The sequence below is a fragment of the Salvelinus namaycush genome, chromosome 28, assembly GCF_016432855.1.
Source record: "Salvelinus namaycush isolate Seneca chromosome 28, SaNama_1.0, whole genome shotgun sequence".
NCBI classification, from domain to species: Eukaryota; Metazoa; Chordata; class Actinopteri; order Salmoniformes; family Salmonidae; genus Salvelinus; species Salvelinus namaycush.
In genome coordinates this window covers 31,379,538-31,398,899 of record NC_052334.1, presented here as the reverse complement: position 1 = coordinate 31,398,899, position 19,362 = coordinate 31,379,538, and the positions used below count along the sequence as shown (strand labels likewise).

Below are 19,362 nucleotides of genomic sequence, written 5' to 3'. Positions count from 1 at the left end.
GTAGAGTGTGTGTTTGTGAGCATGTGTGGGGTTTTGTATCTGTGTATGGGTGTTTGTGTACTCTATGTGGGTGTGAACTGTATGTATGTGGGTGTGTGTGTTCATTTGTATGCCTAATGCATGAAATCAGTAGCGTGTAGCCTAGCCCAAGAAGGCAGCTTGTTTTTGGAGCTAAATGGGAAAGCAACAAACATGTCAGACAGTCCACTCTGCTGGATGGGGGAGGCTCTCTCTCTCTCTCTCGCTCTGTTTCTCCCTCTCTGTGTGTCTACCTGCAGGGTGAGATCCAGGGGTGGGTTTGTCTGCAGTTCTGTTCCATCTCCAAGCCCAGCACCCTACTTACTCATCCTGACAGTCCTCTTTTGAACAATTTCCCCGGGAAGGATAATGTACTACATCTTTTTAGGCACAGGCATTGTGTTTGGTTACACTACGTACGTCTCATTCTCTACCAGGCAGGCATTCCTCTGCATTATACACAGACAGGCTCCAGACAGCATGCTTAGGCAAGATATCAATGTCTATTCGCTACCAAAAATAAGACAATTTATTAAATCAGTTCCAACAACTACCATATCTTGTGGATGGTTGAAAACTACAATGGCTTGCTAATGAAAAGGGAATTCCACGTACTGTTATTGCCTCTTTGAGACAATAATATCAATATTGCCGACTTAGCAAACTAAATGAATGCTTATCAATTCAAACCTTTGGTGAGGAAAAGGAAATGAACAGGAGGCTATCAGCTAACCCATTCCCCCGGGATGTGATTTACTGATGATCGCTGGGGTATCTGCATTTGTTCAGCTGCGGCTCCCCTCCCATTCTGCAGCGCCTTCCTTCGTCCTCCGGCTGCGCTGCATTTCACATTCACCATCCGTCTGTCTGTTCCAAGGGGCTGCTCAGGGAATACCTCCACTGCTTGTGCTCATAGAACAGAAAGTAAAGAAAGAGGGGAGAGAGAGCTACAATGGGGGGGGAGAAAAAAACACCCTCAAAGTCCTTCCCCCTCCTCTCTCATCTCCTCCTCCTCTTTAAGAGCTTGGTTGGTTGGTGTACTACATGTAAGACGCAGCGATTTCCCCAAACTGCCTAACAGTAGCGCATGGCGTGCAGTGTTGCTTTAGCCTACACATAGTCCTGCAGACTGTAGCCTGTTTTATTGTCTAGTGGGGAGAGGGAGCAGTACTGGTGCTGGTCCTGCTGCTGTTGCTGTAGGAGGTGCTGTTGCTGCTGCAGTAAGAGTTTATCAGGGGGCGGCAGCAAGATCATCTCCTGGTGGCCGGGCCTCTTCCCCGAGCACGACACACAGAAGATGGACCCCCCCACAAAGAGGAAGCCGGCCGACAGGAAGGCCACGTACACGGCGCCCCCGGGCTCAAACTTATTGCTCTCGTGCACGCTGCGGTCCAGGAAGTTAGTGATGACCTCTTTGGTGAACCAGGAAGCGGGCACCAGGCACAGGAAGCCGGCGGCGATGAAGCAGCCCCCGCTGGCGATGGCCGCGTGCCTCTTGGAGCGCCGGCCGCCCCCCCAGCGGGTACATTTGAGCCCCAGGGATGCCAGGCACAGGCCCATGGCAGCCATCACACACGACAGCACCATGGTGGTGCGAGCAGTCTGCAGGTAGGCGGGCAGCGACAGCACAGAGTACTTCAAGGTGCAGCTGAACATGCCGGTACTGTACCAGGTGCAGTCCATCCACAGCCCCTGCATCTGGGAGATGGCCGTGATGATGTTGGAGCCCACATCGGCGCTCACCTTCCAATTGGGCAGCAGCGTAGCCACCATGGCCCCCATGATGCCCAGCAACGCCAGGACGAAGGCAAAGATCTGCATGCCTGTGGATGCCATTCTCCTCCTTCTGCCGTGGCCCCCTCCTCCTCCAGGCACCATCCACCCAGCCCCAGCCAGGCACCTCGGCTCCTCACCCCAGACGGCTGTAGAGGATTCTGGTGCTAGAGCTGGCAGCAGCCGACGACTCAGTCCCTCAGTGCCGGCTCCAATGGACTGTAGAGGAAAGAAGACAAGAATGAGAAATTGAATTAAGCAGCTCTCTCTGTCTGTCTTTCTCTTTCCCCTCACTTACCCCACACACGCACAGACTTTTTTTTTTACAAGAACAAAGGAGAGCGTGAAACCGGACCAATTGGAGAGAGACCGCTCTGGCTAATTATTGGAGAAGGAGACACAGGTTTTAGTGCGTGTGGGCATTTTCTGTTGCGCCTGCCTCTTCCTTGTGCCAGCGCCTCAACTGTTACTAGAGAGGAGAATGAGTTTCTGATATTTGCAACGCTCAATATGTGGACTTAAAGCTGCAGTGTCCTCTTCACCTCACTACAATAAGGTTACCCAACCACAGTGACTTCAATATATTAACACAAGGTAAATTCTTACATTTTTAAATAATTTTACACTGATACAATAATATAGATTTTCGTTTTTAAAAAAATTGTAAAAGTTTGAAATTAGACCTTTTTTTCTCCTTTTTAAGACATTCTCAAAATTGCAGTATTGCTTTTCATTTAAAATGTATTGATTATTCTTGCCTGCAGTAAGTGTACAAGGGCAAACCATCGGTTTAATTATAATGTTTTACAATGTACAGCAAGAGAGAGCAATGTTAAGGTCCTTACCTCGGCTGGTGCAGAGCTCCTTTTGACGCGTCAGGTTGTTCGCAGTGATTTCTGTAAACACAAAAACACGGGGTGAGGAGGGGGCGAAGAGGATTTCAGCCTTAGGGATCCATTCATTTCATCCATTTCCTTAGCAACAGTATATTAGAGGACATCATAGCCAGTGGTGGACCACACATGCTTGCTTGGCGCTTCTGAAGAGGGGTTGCTTTGCTTCCCGTTCAGTGACGTAGAATACTCTCTCTACGTCACTTGGCTCGTGAGCTGAGCTAATACAGAATAGTGTGTGGACCATTAAATTCACTACGGCAAACCGTACACCAGCTTTACACTGACACACTCACACCGTACCTGGTTTTGTGTGTATGTAAACTGTCACCACACTATATTTATTTGTCTATGTGCGTTACATTGTAATTGAGTTGGTGTTGGCAGTGCACTTGTCACTCGATGCTTCATATATGCAGCAGATGATGAACAAGCAGACGTGTTGTTATGGACCAGCTAAGCGGACCAGCACAAGTCAAACCGCAATCAATCATGAGCCAGTGCTTCTTCATTCCAATATTGACCCATATTATTAGCTGGCTACAAGACTTTGCATCGAGCTAGCGGATTATTTGTCATAACTAGCTAGATAGCTAGCTATTGATCTGAAACAGTGCGCATTGTTGGCTTACGTTAGCGTTACATTAATGATCTATTAACGTTAGCCTAGCTAGCTAAACTGTTCACAAATGTTTTACATTTAGCCTAATAATGTGACAGATACCCCTGTTTTCACAATGACACCGATCATGCTTCACTGGTCTTACCTCCATACTCAAATGTTTAAGCAAAATAAATTTCAACTTTGGCTAACTTTACTTACCTCTAACTATTGAAACCCCAAAATAACGGAATAGTCTAAACGGGATCATTGGGACGTCCCAACTCCGGTTGAAGTTGACATTTAAAACTGGTAAGGTTAGGGTTAATGTTAGGGAAATGGTTAGTTCTAGGGTAAGGGTAGGGACGTCTCAACTTTTTTCTGGACAGCACAACCCCCAAATAACGGTCCACGAGCTGGCGAGTTTCTTTCAACCATGGGATTCGTAATAATTAACCCATTGCACCCTGCGAAGTATTGTTTAATCAACATTATATTTACCAGTCTACCCAACACCTACAATCTCATGTCAGATATACTGAAAACAATAGGCATACAATAATATTACAATAATAACCATTAGAAAATGTAATGGTGGCTTATTTTATTTATGTGGTAGCGAGTCCATCAATGGGTCAGAGCAACACTGTTTTGTTAACACCCCACTATGCAAAAACTGACCGTCCCTAGAGCAGTTAGCATCAGTAACCACTCAACGGGAGGCTAAACTCACAGCTGCTACCCCCTGCTCATCCCTCTCCCACTATTCTGCAGAGGACGTCTAGTCTAGAATGACAAAGAGAGCGAAAAACAGACCCGGCTAAAGGACATGATAGCCTTGATAACGCAGATGTGTGTTTCCATAATGTTGCTGCATGGGTAAGATCATCATAAACAGCCCAACCTTGAAGGAAATCATCTCCCCTCTCTCTCCCCACCTGTAATGACTAAACAGGAGTTCAGTGATTGATTGGTTTGGTGATTGCTCTGCTTGTTTAATTTGGTCCAATGGTCTACCTCCATTTTGTCCCCCCCAAGATAGCGCTCAGAGACCATTTCTGCAGATAAGACATCACCAACACAATAACAGCATGCACACAGCCTCACACACACATACACACAATACCACAGTATTACCTGACTTGGCGCTGCTGACCTTCAGACTTCATACTGCAGGCCGTTGTGGGTTGGTGCGCCAGGATGAGAAAGATCCACACTAATTCTACACAGTAGTGTGTTTGAGTGTGTTTTACCGATGAGATTCTGATTCTGGTGTTCTATGGGGAATAAAATAAATGAATAACAGGGACGGGAGAGGGGGGCTGTGAGGAACCGCAGTTAACATGTGCCCAGGGAGTGATGTGTGATGCTGTGATGTGTGAAGACATGTTAGGCTATTATAAGCATGGTCCCTTCTTTTCTCACCTCGTAGCTCAGTCCTCCACAGTATAGCTTCAAGGCATGACTGGACACAGAGATGGCCCTTCCCTCAGATGTGGGATTTTATTGTTCCATTTTCATATTGTTTATTTCACGGTGTAATTGCTTTTGTGCTCATCATTTTGTAGAAGCTGTTATTCGTTTATGGTCAGAAATGTCACCTGATAAGTGCCATGTAGTTGTCAACACAATCTTGTCCCATGTATGGGCATGCCCATTTTCAACATGCAGGACATTTGTAAACTGTCACGGGGAAAACAGACATAATATGAAATGAATTATGTTTTCTCTATTAGTTCAAGTTTTATTTGTCGCATGCACAAGTACAGTGAAATGCGTAACTTGCAAGGCCTACATTTACTCCCAAGTGGACCAAGTGGTCAGACATTTTGAGTGTTTTTAAATTTCATGTAAAAACAGTGTAGACTCTGTTTTGTTTGTTTGGTAGGCAAATTTTTCCCCCAGTCCTCGTCTCTGTTCTCGTTACTAATTTTTGCCTAGTGGTATTCTCTACTGTGATGTTGGAGAGTGTTCCTTGGGAAAACATCTCAGGGGACCTGAGAATGAGATGGGCATGGATCAGGAGATGTTCTTGGTTTGCCTGTGCTGTGTGCCCAGGGCTGATCTGTGAGCGTGGGAAGCCCTGGCAGGCAGCACAGTACAGCGCAGCAAGGCACAATGGCAGGGCCCCCTCCAGCAAGATCTGCCTATAGCTTTAGATTTAGTGGTGCTGACTGCCTAGTGTCTACTCCTCCTGAGTGCCTGTCCTACCCAGCTGCTGATGTAATGGAGGTTGTCTTCTGAAGGTATTGTTATGATTAATGCATCTCTTTCCCCTCGGAGGAATCTTATCTTTTTTTTCTTTTAACTTTCTCTATTCCCCAGCTGAGTATTCCATTGTTCCTTCCTCCCCCCTCAGAACCTGCAGCAGTTACGTAAAGGGAAATGCAGGTTGCTCAGGTGGTATTGGCTAGCCACCCCGAGGGCCTGCCATCTCATCTTAGTTACGCTCGGAGGGAGATGACAAATTACTGCTCAAACACCATTGGGTAAAAGAGAAGACTCTGGGGAAAGGAGTAGAAGGTGGAAATGGGCAAGGGGGCGAGGGGACTTGGAGCTACAGGGCAAACGCCAGTGTAATAGAGTTCCTGCAGAGCTCATAGAGATGAAATGTATAAGTGTTAATATGCATATATGTGCACGACTCCATATTATTGAGATTAATTGGGTCAGGGTCGTTGAGGGGGACAAAGGCAGAGCTGTGATTTTTCAGATGTGTATCGTGATACCTTGCCAGATATGGAGGGAAAGACTACTGTGTGTAAAAGAAAGGTTGAGTTAGTAAGATTATTTAGCATACAATATTAGTGTGCAAGAGGGAACGTTGGTTGGTTCAAAGTCTCAATAAATGTTTGAAGTTTAAAAAAGGCAGGAGGACTAAATTAGCCATGGAGAGAGCTGGATCATTTTTAAAATGTAGATCCTTATATAATGAGCCAATTTGGAGTAGCAAAATTAATCTAGATATGAATAGGGGTTATGATTTGCTTCTTTCCGCGCCGTTAAAAAGCATGTTCGTTACATCATGAAGTCCTATTTACATTCCAATCATCCCAGTCTCATCCAGCCAGACCTCATCATACACCCTCCCACCAGCTGAAAGAAAGGAGGATGACGGACGAGAGTGAGAACCAGGGAGAGATATTAAGGTTGTCACAGAGTCAATAAGTCAGTCTCGGATTCCTAGTTCACCATCTCCCACCACATGCAGCCTATTTGAGCAGGAGCATTTTCAAAGCCCTGGCATGCAGGGTGGAGAAGGCAGCATGTGATTTTAAGGTGGAAGTTTCTTGTGTATTAAGGTTATCAGAGGAGGATTAATGGCAGGAGGGGATATATTACAGCAGAGCACCTAGTGAGGCCATGTAGCGGGCCGTCGTTCATAAATCACAAGGCAAAGTGAGTCGGACAAGCCTATGTCTGAAATGCTGCTGCCTGTATAGTCTGAATATCGACATCCCCCTGCCCCCTTTTAAATCATGAAGTGCGGAAAATAAATGGCCTAATTACTCCGGGAGTGAAATTAAAGCCATTCTTTTCTATTACCTCTCAAGACCAGATGGTGGTCTGATGCTGCATCACTCAGTGTGTGTGTGTGTGTGTGTGTGTTGCTAAAGGCACACTGCAGTACCAGGGTATGAGACTACCCCTCACCCCACCATCCTAGCATTTTTGGGTGACCGGTGGAAGAATAGATTTTCCTAATGTCAGCCTCGTTCCGCCCAATTGATGCAGATGAGTCAATTTCTCATGAAAGCTCCTGTCACAAATACTATTTTCAGCCCCAGTGTATCACAAAGCAATGCAGCGCTTCTTCTCCCTGCCCTGAAAGTCTATTGTAACTGGTTTCCAAAACCTTCTCGTCTTCCTCCAACTCAGTTTCTTAAACTGTGTCGGGACCAAAAGTGTGCATGTGAGAGGTGGGTCGTGAGTTATGAGAATACATCTATAATCACACACAATTTCTTAATTTGGGTTGTTGGAGGACTATTTGGGTCACGGGAGGACAGTACATTTTTTTTATTCGGGACTTGAGCTGAAAACGTTTAACCCCTGCTCTAACTTACAGTGCATCTGAAATTATTCAGACCCCTTGACTTTTTCCACATTCTGTTATTCTAAAATAGATCAAATTGTTTTTTTCCCCCTCATCAGTCTACACACAATACCCCATAATGAAAAAGCAAAAAGTTATTTTTTGCAAATCACATTTACATAAGTATTCAGACCCTTTACTCAGTACTTTGAAGCACCTTTGGCAGCGATTACAGCCTTGAGTATTCTTGGGTATGACGCTACAAGCTTGGCACACCTGTATTTGGCGAGTTTCTCCTTTTCTCTGCAGATTCTCTCAAGCTCTGTCAGGTTGGATGGGGAGTGTCGCTGCACAGCTATTTTCAGGTCTCCAGAGATATTCGATCGGGTTCAAGTCCGGGCTCTGGCCGGACCACTCAAGGACATTCAGAGACTTGTCCCGAAGCCACTCCTGCGTTGTCTTGGCTGTGTGCTTAGGACCGTTGTCCTGTTGGAAGGTGAACCTTCGCCCGAGTCTGAGGTCCTGAGTGCTCTGGAGCAGGTTTTCATCAAGGATCTCTCTGTACTTTGCTCCGTTCATCTTTCCCTTGATCCTGACTAGTCTCCCAGTCCCAGCCCAAAGAGTTAAATCTTGGTTTCATCAGACCAGAGAATCTTGTTTCTCACGGTCTGAGAGTCCTTTTAAAATTCCAAGTGGGCTTTTGTGCCTTTTACTGAAGAGTGGCTTCTGTCTGGCCACTCTACCATAAATGCCTGATTGGTGGAGTGCTGCAGAGATGGTTGTCCTTCTGGATGGTTTTTCCATCTCCACAGAGGAACTCTGGAGCTCTGTCAGAGTGACCATTGGGTTCTTGGTCACCTCCCTGACCAAGGCCCTTCTCCCGATTGCTCAGTTTGTCCGGATGGCCAGCTCTAGGAAGAGTCTTGTTGGTTCCAAACTTCTTCAATTTAAGAATGGAGGAGGCCACTGTGTTCTTGGGGACCTTCAATGCTGCAGACATTTTTTGGTACCCTTCACCAGATCTGTGTCTTGACACAATCCTGTCTCGGAGCTCTACGGACAATTCCTTTGACCTCATAGCTTGGTTTTTGCTCTGATATGCTCTGTCAACTGTGGGACCTTACCACAGGTGGACTCCAAGTTGTAGAAACATCTCCAGGATGATTTTATATATATTCTTTATGTAACTAGGCAAGTCAGTTAAGAACAAATTCTTATATACAATGACGGTCTACCCCGGCCAAACCCGGATGACTCTGGGTCAATTGTGCGCCACCCTATGGGACTCCCAATTACGGCCGGTTGTGATACAGCCTGGAATCGAACCAGAGTGTCTTGCACTGAGATGCAGTGCCTTAGACCGCTGCACCACTCGAGCCCTCAAATCAATGGATCAATTGCAAAAAAATCTAATAACCGGTTTTTGCTTTGCCAATATGGAGTATTGCGTGTAGATTGATGAGTAAAATGTTTTATTTAATCCATTTTAGAATTAGGCTGTAACGTAAGAAAATGTGGAAAAACTCGATGGGTCTGAATACTTTCCGAATGCACTGTATAGTGAAGTGAGCAGCCCAGGAGTTAGCTGTACTCTATAGTCTACAATATAGCTGGCTGCTCTGACAACTAGGCTCCAGTATAGCGGTGGTGTCCCATACCACTGCGGCAGGCAGGCAGCAACATACAAAGCTGTAGATCAGATGAGATAGTAGATAGCAGTCCTGGTTTACAAGCCCAGCCAGACACTGCAGCACGGCACGGCACGGGAGGGACAGAATTTAAATGGCTCATTAGAAAGCCTCCATCACGTCCTTGGACCACTTTAGTTCTCCTCCCCCAATTACCCTGCCCATCCCCTTCCCTAGCCCAGAATAACAAAGCAAGATCGAGTAGGGTGAGTCACAACCAACACAGACGCAGAGATGCTGCGGGAGGTTGTTCCTGGGGGCAGGTTGTCTCAACAGGAGAGCTGTGCTGTAAATGAAACGCCCCAGCACCCACATACCTGTGTGGTTTTTCTTTTCTATCCATCCACTCTGTACCATCTGCCTCGTATTGTATCCTCTGTATCCCCTTTCACATACCTGTGTAAATATCTGTATGTGTCCAGACTGTATCCTTCTGGCACTGTCGTGGTGTCCTCGGCTGTATCAGGCTGCACCTCCTCTCCCCGTGGACAGAGAAGTGAGCCGCGCTGGTCCCCAGAGTAGGTCAGTCAGTCAGTGGTCCCCTTGAGCGGTGCTCACACCAGAGTAATAAGGATATTACCAGGTGAAAGCAGGTAGCCAGGTAGGCTACAGCGCTCTGCTCTGTTGCCCAGTGTCTCGCTGCCGTGTCATTGGTCTATAGCTCCACTCCACTCCTCAGGCTGGCTGTGCTTCATGTCTGGCTCCTGATCTGCATTAGACCCCCCTGGAAGCCTCATGTAAGAGAGAGGGAGGAAGCTTTGCTTTCCTACTGCACATTCACAGATCCACCAAAAGAAGATTGTTGCGAGTCTGAGCTCAATCCCTTTATTACCCTCAGACAGGCATAGAGCAAGTGAGGAAGAGGGGGGGAGTTTGGGAGGAGGAGAGAACTGAGTAGGACTAGGCACTGCAGAGTCTGGCACAATTACTTCAACAGTTTGTCATATCAGCTTAGCTATGACATGAGGATTGGGAGGGAGAGAGGCGGCTAGAGAGGGGAACCACAGCCAGGATTCCCACTAGCCCAGCGCTCCCCTTGGAAGATCTGTGTGCTGGGCCGACCCTGCCTGCTGTGTTCCCCTGTCTGGTTCCTCCATCCATCTGAGGTTGAAGCTACAGTACAGCTAGCCGCTGGAACAATGGAGAGAAAGGCTAGGTATTAAGAAGTGCGTTTGAACGTGTCGCCTTGTGTCTCGTCAGGCTCGCTGGTATTGAACGTCGCCGGCTGAGTGGCAGCATAACAGGAAAAGGGTTGGCTTTTTCTGCTCTTTTGCACAGGTGTTACTGTGGCAACCGGAACTGGCTTGCCATCCATTTCAAGCTGCGTCACCTGTTTTTTTCATTTCCCTGTTTCCTCTCCTCCACTCTCTTTCCCTCTCTCCACCCTGACTCTCTTCTGCCTCTCCTCCACTCTCTTTCCCTCTCTCCACCCTGACTCTCTTCTGCCTCTCCTCCACTCTTTCCCTCTCTCTCCACCCTGTCTCTCTTCTGCCTCTCCTCCATTCTCTTTCCCTCTCTCTTCTGCCTCTCCTCCATTCTCTTTCCCTCTCTCCACCTGTCTCTCTTCTGCCTCTCCTCCACTCTCTTTCCCTCTCTCCACCCTGTCTCTCTTCTGCCTCTCCTCCACTCTTTCCCTCTCTCCACCTCCTCTCCTCCACTCTCTTTCCCTCTCTCTCCACCCTGTCTCTTCTGCCTCTCCTCCACTCTTTCCCTCTCTCTCCACCCTGTCTCTCTTCTGCCTCTCCTCCACTCTCTTTCCCTCTCTCCACCCTGTCTCTCTTCTGCCTCTCCTCCACTCTTTCCCTCTTTCCACCGCCTCTCCTCCACTCTTTCCCTCTTTCCACCGCCTCTCCTCCACTCTCTTTCCCTCTCTCTCCACCCTGTCTCTTCTGCCTCTCCTCCACTCTTTCCCTCTCTCCACCCTGTCTCTCTTCTGCCTCTCCTCCACTCTTTCCCTCTCTCCACCCTGTCTCTCTTCTGCCTCTCCTCCACTCTTTCCCTCTCTCTCCACCCTGTCTCTCTTCTGCCTCTCCTCCACTCTTTCTGCTACAATGAGCGGATCCTATTCAGTGTTGCATACAGATCTATTTGAACCCCTGCTGCTTGTGTGTGTAGGTGGACGTGGGGGTGGTACACTTCACACCGCTGGTTCAGCCCCAGATCCAGAAGCCCTTTAAGCTGGTGGAGAAAGTAGTCAGGAACGTCTTCCAATTCCGGAGGAAGCGCTGCCGCAAAGGAATCGAGTAAGTAATATTTCTACCCCCCTCCTCCTCCTACTTCACACACTCCAAGTTCTCTCTTTGTTACGTTCCACATTAAGTGAACTCTGTTCATCCTTGACCAGCTCTATACAAAGCCGCTCATGGCTCTCTCACTCCTCCTCTCCCCTGCCGCCCCCATGCCTGTGAGGAGGCCCAGAGAACAAAAGAGAGCAGCAGTTCTGAGTCATTGGGGTGTCATAGGAAGACGAGGCATGATAAATGATGTACCTGCAGGGGGCGGAGAGACAGCTTGTGAATGAGCTCTCTGGCGCTAAGCAAGCATCTGTACTGGGGATGTGGCTGTTCTGTATGCTAACTGTGAAAACCCATGGCGTTGGTGAGGGCATCTGGAGCTAAGTCTAGTCTGAGAACTGAATAGAAAGGATTTTCCGGAGTTATTTCCATCTACAGTACGGTCCGATGGATTCTTCGCTGACGTTTTTTTTTTAACACCTTTGTCTGCATAGTTAATCAAAATAACATTGTTTATTTATGCTCTTTGTGGCAGCATTTAGTTTGATTTAAATGAACTTGTCTGTTTTTTTATTTAGAAAATGATTTGTTGAAAACTCAGCAGATTCCGTCTGGACCTGACTGGCCGTGATGGACAGGAAGCCACCTGAGACTATATCTGTGTTATTTTCCCAGAATGCTGTTCCCGGAGGCGCAACGGCTGGAGCTGGCGGAAGTAATGATGCGTGAGGCGGACGTGGACCCCACCCTGCGCCCCACGGAGCTCTCCATCCCTGACATCAGAGCCCTGGCAGACGCCTACAGCCACCTCTGCTCTGAGAACCAGGGTCTCCTCACCTACGACTTCAGAGAGGAACTCCGACTCAAACACCTTAACAGACGCCCGGGCAGCAGCTCTAATGGTACTCAGCAGCCAGTCTGACAGAGAGATGCTTAAAGGGCGGAGTGGAAGGAATGCCTAATGGTCTCTGTTAGTGACGAGAGAGACAACGGACTGCTCTTAGCCCTGACATTTCCACCTGGCACACGCATGCATTTTTAATCGCCATTTCACTGTAGTCCTGGAGGAGACCGTGAATCTTAGATGGGATAGAAACAACAGGGGAGAACTGAACACTGGGCTGTGGCGGGAGAGACTATGGGCCTCGGTCCAAACTGGAACAGCTAGTGTAGCTAACACATACTGAGCTCAGGCACTCCAATCCAGTTGTAAAGAAATTGTCATATTTTACACATTCAAGGAAATGTTTTTTTGCATGATTCACCTTCTGAGAGTAGGGTTAGCCTAGAGCAATTTAGGGTTACATGCCTTGCTCAAGGGCACAGCGGCAGATTTTCACCTTGTCGGATCGGCAACTCAAACTATCGCCTTTCGGTTACCAACACTCTAGGCTACCTGGGAGCTTCAAGCTCTCGTGCATTATACCCTGGTTCTTACCTCATCCTCTGGGAGATGGAGTCCAGAAACATTTAGAGTTAGAGAATGAGAACATGTTGACATTATTCAGGCCATTCCACCTCCCTCTCACTAACTGGAGAGGAGGGAAGTGCTGTTGGAAAGTTGTCAGCTCTTGGTGAGGCTCTGTGTGCCTTGTTATAAATAAAACGCTGGCCATCTGTTATGAACATTGTGGGTGAGTGATGATAGTACAATAGTGTTTCATTTGTTTGTGCTGTACAATCCTCAGATGTGTACAAATAAAAATCCTGGCTATTTTTTTTATTTGTTGCACATTTCTTCCTCCTGCTTCTGTCAATTACCTAGATCGTTGGTCCAAGGATTCTTCATTTTTCTGACAGCTTAGCCTTGGGATGGAGCTAAAACAAACATTTGCTTTAGCTGTCAATGAAATGAGCTTAAAGGCAGACTGAGGCAGCTTTGAAATAAAACAAGCGCTCACAGATCACGTTTATTTATTAAACAGGTCCATGAGAAAAAGGGCTTTTCACATTCATTGGTAAACAAGCGGTAAAGTGGAGGGCAAACAGTAGCTTCAAGATGCAACGGCTAAAAAACAAGTACCTTTACAAAAATATACCCAAACTACTTGTGGTACTGTATTTATTGCAAATCACAGCCGTATCTACCTGTACAAATGTCAAGTATGTGTAAGAATATAAAAGATTCAAATTAACTTACAGTACAGCTATTCTGGAAAAATATGTACATAGAAACGTATCGGGTATGGGAGCTGCAAACAGGGCAAGTTGACAACACATGGTTTCAATTAAATCATGCCGCTTTATTTGACAACGCCTGTGCTACGCTGGAGGATGACAACCATACTCATTCAATACACTGAAAATAAATCTAATTGGGCGAAAAAACTTTTTCTTCAATTCAAGCCTTAACCCCATATTTATTTTGCAGATCAATAAATAAACAAATAAAGGATGTTTCAAATATAGGCAGACAGTGTACTTTAGTGCACAAAATACAGCAAGGCAGAGTCGCAATAAAATCTATGTCCATTCATCCTGTCCTGTTGATTCAGATGAAGGCCTTTGTTCAGTCTATTGATAAAGCATCACAGACCGAGTGATAGAAACGTAAGCTTAATTTCCGATTGAGCCGACATATGCAACATTTACCCAGAATGCAGTCTCCGCTAATAGGGGAACATTCCCTTTAAAAAGTTCAATCACGTAACGCTGAACTTCCGGCGATACGGATTGAACTATAGCCCTAACTTCCTACAGGAAGTCTGAGTTAGTGAAGCTTTTAGGGCGAATCTCAAGTGGCATCCTCATCTCCTTTCCTCTGACTGATGAGAGCAACGTCTATCCATCAAAATTATACTCACCTCTCCTATATCAAGGAGACGAGGGGAGGAAGCCAATTGAGATGGCCCCTTGGAGCTGGGCAGAGTGAGGCATATACAGTAGAGCGCTGGGTGGAGGCAGAGCTACGTTGTGCATCAGTGCTCGGCAGATTCATTGCAGTCATGATCAGAAACAGTCACCTCGTCTCTCTCTAGGGGGAAAACCAACATCTGTCCTTTTACACCTGTGCATAATGAAGCAGGTGGGATCTGCCTTGGTCGTTCCACGTAATGCGTCCCTTTGATATTTTCAGTAGAAATTGTGCACCAATATTGAATTTTAAAAGTCTGTTGTATTAAATGAAGTGCCCAACATGGAACATTCAATAAATATGCATTTTGACATGTCCCTCTGTGTACCATTTATGACTTCTAGAAACATGTTAACCTACTACATTTCTCCAAGTTTCACCACCATTGTAAAGCCCTACTTAATTTGTTGCTTTGACAGTCATTTCTGAAGAGGATTATTTAATGTGATTAGTGATTCATTTACGTCTGTCCCTCATTTTAAGATTGACCCTGTTACTTGAAGTGAACTCTCGTTTTAATATGGTGAAACTATTCCTTTTTAAATACAGTACCAGTCAAGTTTGTACAAAAGAAACACCTAATAGTCAAATAAAAGTGTAAAAGCAGGTGAGCTAGTTCTGGTGATTTGTGGTGGAAAACTGAGTGGGTCGAGCATAACACATTAAACGTGTTCCTCATAGACAGGCTAGACATTTGACATTTTTTTGTGAAGCTTGCATTAAATTGTCCCTCCCTGTTGCACACAGCATGCTTCCATTTCCCCAGTCACAAGGGGATTTATGTCTGATTTAAGATAATCGTCAACCCGGTTACTTTATTTGGCACTTACTATAGTACATTTTTGAACATGTGCTCTTCATGACAATGTTAAAATTAGGTGAAATAAAACACACCACCCCCCCCCCCCCCCCCCCCCTCATGGAACGACCAGCCTACTGTACGCGCTCACAGGAACACAGTTTAACTTCAGAGCTGAGGCACAACAGAACCCTGTGATACCCTGGGACTAGGACAGAACAGAACCAGGATTGCCCATGCCCTGAGGCAGGGAGCAGGGGCTGGGCAGAGGTTTGGTCCTTCTTCCTCTCCTTGTGTCTGACCCTACGAGGCGTTGGGGGCACTGCCAGTGTATGTGGTGTCTGAGGAGTCCGTAGGGTCGTAGAAACAGTCTTCGTTGACCACGGAGGTGAGGCTCTGCACACTGAACTCTCTCTCCAGTAGAGCGTTGAGGTCCATCGCTGCCACGTCTGTCTGGCTGTCCAGGGAACGGCTGTGTTGGCTCAGTAGCGCCCCCTGGCTATGCCGCATGCTGCTGCTGCCTTTCCTCTTCACGGGGCAGATGTGGCCCTGAACCAGTTTGGGCGGGCTCTCCAGGGTGTCCACCTCCGCTCCCTCTGGCTGCACGCGGGGAGCCGGCGCCCGGGAGGACGCTGCTTCCTCCGACAGCCTCAGACTGAGAAACTGGGCCTCGATGGCGCTCGTCGGGGAGCTCCCTTGCCCCTCCTGCCGCCCCCCAGACTCACTGAACTCATCATCGTCCTCATCACTCAAGATGTCTGACTCCTTCACAGAGCTAGAGACAGAGGAGCGCTGGCTACTCAGGGAGCCCCGGGACCAGGCCTGTCGGGTGGGCAGTGTCTTCGGCTGTGTGGGACCGTTGGCTGGGGGAGCGCCAGAGGAGCTGTGGGTGCCGCTGCTCAGGCTGCCCTCGTCAGAGTCAGGCTGGCCAGGCTTCAGTGTGCTGGTTGGGGTGGGGAGATCCAGCATGGGCTGCTTACACAGCCAGGTGGCTCTGGTCGAACCTGGTGGGGGATGGAGGGGGGAGAGTGAGAGAACTGCTAACTGAGCAATATACTCACTCATATCTGGACAATGAGGGTTTATAATCTTTAAGTCAAGGTCATGTTATTTAAAGTTATACAACGTGTGGGTCTAATCCTGAATGCTGATTGGCTAAAACCGCATTCCAGCCAGTGTCTCTTTCACAAGTTACAACCGGCTAAATCTATGACGTTAAAATGCCTATTTACTCTGTTCCATCTGACAGCGCAATCCACTGTCTCATCAGCCCAGCCAAGCATTTTATAAACTTGATCTCCACTATAAAAACCATCTAGACATTATCACATTTCTTTCAGACTAGCATTTAGTTTTCAACAGCGGAGATTTGTATAAATGTTGCTGTCTGTCTCTCTGGCATTTGCAACATTGTTTCAATATTCAAATTCTATCTCTAGCTAAACGACTGGGTCGCGTCTCTGGCAACCGAACCGATAAAACAAACGGCTTGGGTAGCAACCCTAGATTTGTGTTGGAACTATATCTTGTGGAACGATGAAATAGTATGTTGAATTTATTCAAAGTAACTTTTTTAATGAAAATATGTCAATCAATATTTGAATATGTTGGTAACCCGTTGTATAAAGGTGATAATGCCCTGGAAGCCGGTGTTTGGAGGATATAATGGCACAGTTTTCCGGCCCTCGACGAACACCGTGCCAATATATCCTCCAAACACCGGCTTCCAGGGCATCATCACTTAAATAGAAATCAAAGCAGTGATTTTTTGAAACAGGGTAGGGATGGGACTCACCTATCCTGGCAGAGGAGGGCAGGGTGCTGCGTAGAGGCGTGAGGCGCTCCTTACACCCCCTCTCGGCCGGGCGCATGTTCCGCCTGACGTTTTCCCGAAGGATGGAGCGGATAACCTTGATAATGTTGACTTTGCACTCTGGGACACTGGGAAGGAGACAGCGGGAATCTTTATATACCATACGCTGATAGAAAAGGGCTAATTCACTCAGTGAGTCTACAGTAGGGGGGGGGGGGGGGGGGGGTACTGTCCTGCTGGGGATCATTTTCCCCTGACACTCAATGGACCACTGATTGGCTAGAGAGTCCATGCACATCCCTGACCTTGTAGAAGGCAGTCAAGGATCAGAGCTATAGATCCATAGTCTCCAGTCGGAACTGCTGCTCTCTCTTACCTGCTACACAGCTGGAAGACAGTCTCTGGCCTTCCCTCCAGTTCAGACTTGGTATGTATCAGCTCCCAGATGCAGGTAGTCTCAGTTCCTAGGAAGAAGGGATTGGAGAAGTTCAAAAGACTCAATATCCAAGAGAATGTGATCTCTTATATAGTTAATGAGAGCCATGATGGTATGTGCATGTGTGTGTGTCTTGCTCTCTTACCTGTAGTGTTGCCTAGTCGGACCTGCAGTGCAGAGAGCGGGATGAGCCAGCGGAACTTGAAGGGGTCTAGGTCTCCATGGGAGTGCGCCAAGCGAGGGGCGGTCTGCACGCACACGCACGAGAAAGATGTTAGGCACTATTGACATCAAAGGCATATGAAAGCAGGGGTGAAGGTACATTTCTTATCAGTACGGGACATGAAAGTGCTCGCACAATGTAGTTTTTTTTATAGCCTAGGTGTAATCATAGAATTCCATATAGAGTCCCTATTCATTTAATATCTGATGTCTGTGGGCCTAGTAAAGATTTGTCATATCACTTTAACATGCAATACCTTTTAACATAGGCGGTGCGTGGGTTTCATGTTCAGGAAGCACATTTTCACCATAAAAATGCACCTTTATAATAAAGCATTTCATGCATTCTCGCATTTGCACACGTATGTAAGATATCACATTAGGAATAGTAGGCTGATTGGATAGTCATAATTTAGGCTAATAATATACACAGTGTACAAAACATTAGGAACACCTTCCACCTTCCTAAAATTGTCATGGCATGGACTCAAGGTGTCGACAGTATTCCACAGGGATTATGGTTGAATATTTTCACGGTATTTTTCAAAATGTTCCATCCTGAGAATAAATCACTTTTCTCCCGGGTAACCTGGTATTTTCCGCCAAAACCGGAAGTGTCATTCAAAAGCCTTATAAAGCATATAGTCTTGCCTGGATTTGATTAGAGCTTTGATCGAAAATTCAAGCCTGATGTGCCCTACATTAAAGACATTTAATGAGCCCAAGCCAGAAAACACATATATGATATAGGCTACTGGACATTACACACAACAGAAAAACAGAAAAGCCCTTAGATGTAACTAGCTATATGCTCTCTTGGGTAAATGAATGAAACTAGCTCCAGTAGGCTAATCTTTTTGAGGTTGAACTGTATTATAATGGACTGGAATTACAAACATCTTTCAAACCACACGGCCTACAAAGTTACAAGTATAGGCTAGCAAATGCCATTTTAATTTTGAAATATAATAGGTCCTATTTGTATAATTAGTAGACTGAGTAATATATACCTTTAATAACATTAGGGGAAATATTATGAGACTACCTCTTATCTATTGTTGCTTAATTCCTTCTTCGCGTTCAACAGTTAAATGAAATACGTTTTGTTGTCCTCATCTTCATCATTATAATGACATCCTTGAATAATATAGGACTAAAATTAGATGCATAAAGAAGGCTTTCACTTCTCTTCACAAAGATTGAATGGTTATGGGTCTGAATAAATAACTGCTATAGCCTACCGCCATCGCGTGTTCGCTCATCTTCCAAGCTACCCGTGAGTTCTATTGGCTGCTGTATTTAACATTTAGCAAACAAGAGCTTGAGTCCCTCTTTGAATAGTCTATTAGAATAAAAAATGTCCAGCAAGCTATTCTAGTCTAGCTTTTCCTGCATGGGACTCCAAGAGCTAAGGAGCATTTTTTAAGGAGAGGCCACTGGAACACAGGTGCTTGCTTATTGCGCAAGAGACAGAGGCTACAAGTTAGAAGCACATTATGCATAACCCATAATTAATTAACTAAGTATAAGGCTAATACTGCATTTAATTTATTACCTGAAAGAGGTAGGACATCTAAATATTGGGCTATATGTCAATCTAGAACAGGATGATCTATTTTGGATGTCATTTGAATGGAGTTGATGGAGAAAGACAGAGTGCTGATTTAAAGCAACAATATTGGAGTGTTGGGTTGTTTTAAAACTCTGCAGCTGCAATTTAAAAAAATCTTTACAATTAAAAAATAAGGTGACCCCCTAAAGCCAGATGGAGATGGGTAAATTAGACACTCATTCGGTCTTTATATTACTGTAGCATAGACTTTGCTGTAGCAAATGTAGGCCTACCTGCAACAAGAAAAAGTTGTCATGAGATGATAGGTCTACATGCATTGTGAACTGCGCTCCATACTGAGATGGGCTGTCTGTCCCCACCCTGAGCGTTGATTCATCATGCAGAGGCCGTAGAGAAGCCAGATTTAGACATTGCATATAATT

General features: G+C 46.2%; 3 protein-coding genes across 6 annotated transcripts in view; 1 reads left to right on the top strand and 2 right to left on the bottom strand.

The window, feature by feature from the left end:
* LOC120023132 (dimethyladenosine transferase 1, mitochondrial-like) overlaps nt 1–14,415 on the top strand; it is a 43,502-nt gene extending 29,087 nt beyond the window's left edge. For all 4 annotated transcript variants that reach the window (XM_038967112.1, XM_038967114.1, XM_038967115.1 and 1 more), the window contains exons 7-8: nt 11,125–11,252; nt 11,919–14,415. In XM_038967112.1, coding sequence (XP_038823040.1) covers nt 11,125–11,252; nt 11,919–12,165 — 375 coding nt within the window. In that variant the 3' untranslated portion in view covers nt 12,166–14,415. The remainder of the gene's footprint in view (nt 1–11,124; nt 11,253–11,918) is intronic.
* On the bottom strand, nt 1,129–1,854 carry LOC120023134 (claudin-20-like). The gene has a single exon (XM_038967116.1). The coding sequence runs from the start codon at nt 1,852–1,854 to the stop codon at nt 1,129–1,131; it is 726 nt and encodes a 241-aa protein (XP_038823044.1).
* Nucleotides 13,292–19,362, bottom strand: part of LOC120023131 (T-lymphoma invasion and metastasis-inducing protein 2-like) — a 75,341-nt gene continuing 69,270 nt past the window's right edge. Inside the window, exons 22-25 of the mRNA XM_038967111.1 lie at nt 17,291–17,393; nt 17,086–17,173; nt 16,692–16,837; nt 13,292–15,900 (exon numbers count right to left, since the gene is read on the bottom strand). Coding sequence (XP_038823039.1) covers nt 15,200–15,900; nt 16,692–16,837; nt 17,086–17,173; nt 17,291–17,393 — 1,038 coding nt within the window. The 3' untranslated portion in view covers nt 13,292–15,199. The remainder of the gene's footprint in view (nt 15,901–16,691; nt 16,838–17,085; nt 17,174–17,290; nt 17,394–19,362) is intronic.

What these genes read in the sequence shown, in the direction of transcription:
- LOC120023134 (XM_038967116.1), bottom strand. Translation starts at nt 1,854, where the DNA reads ATGGCATCCACAGGCATGCAGATCTTTGCCTTCGTCCTGGCGTTGCTG.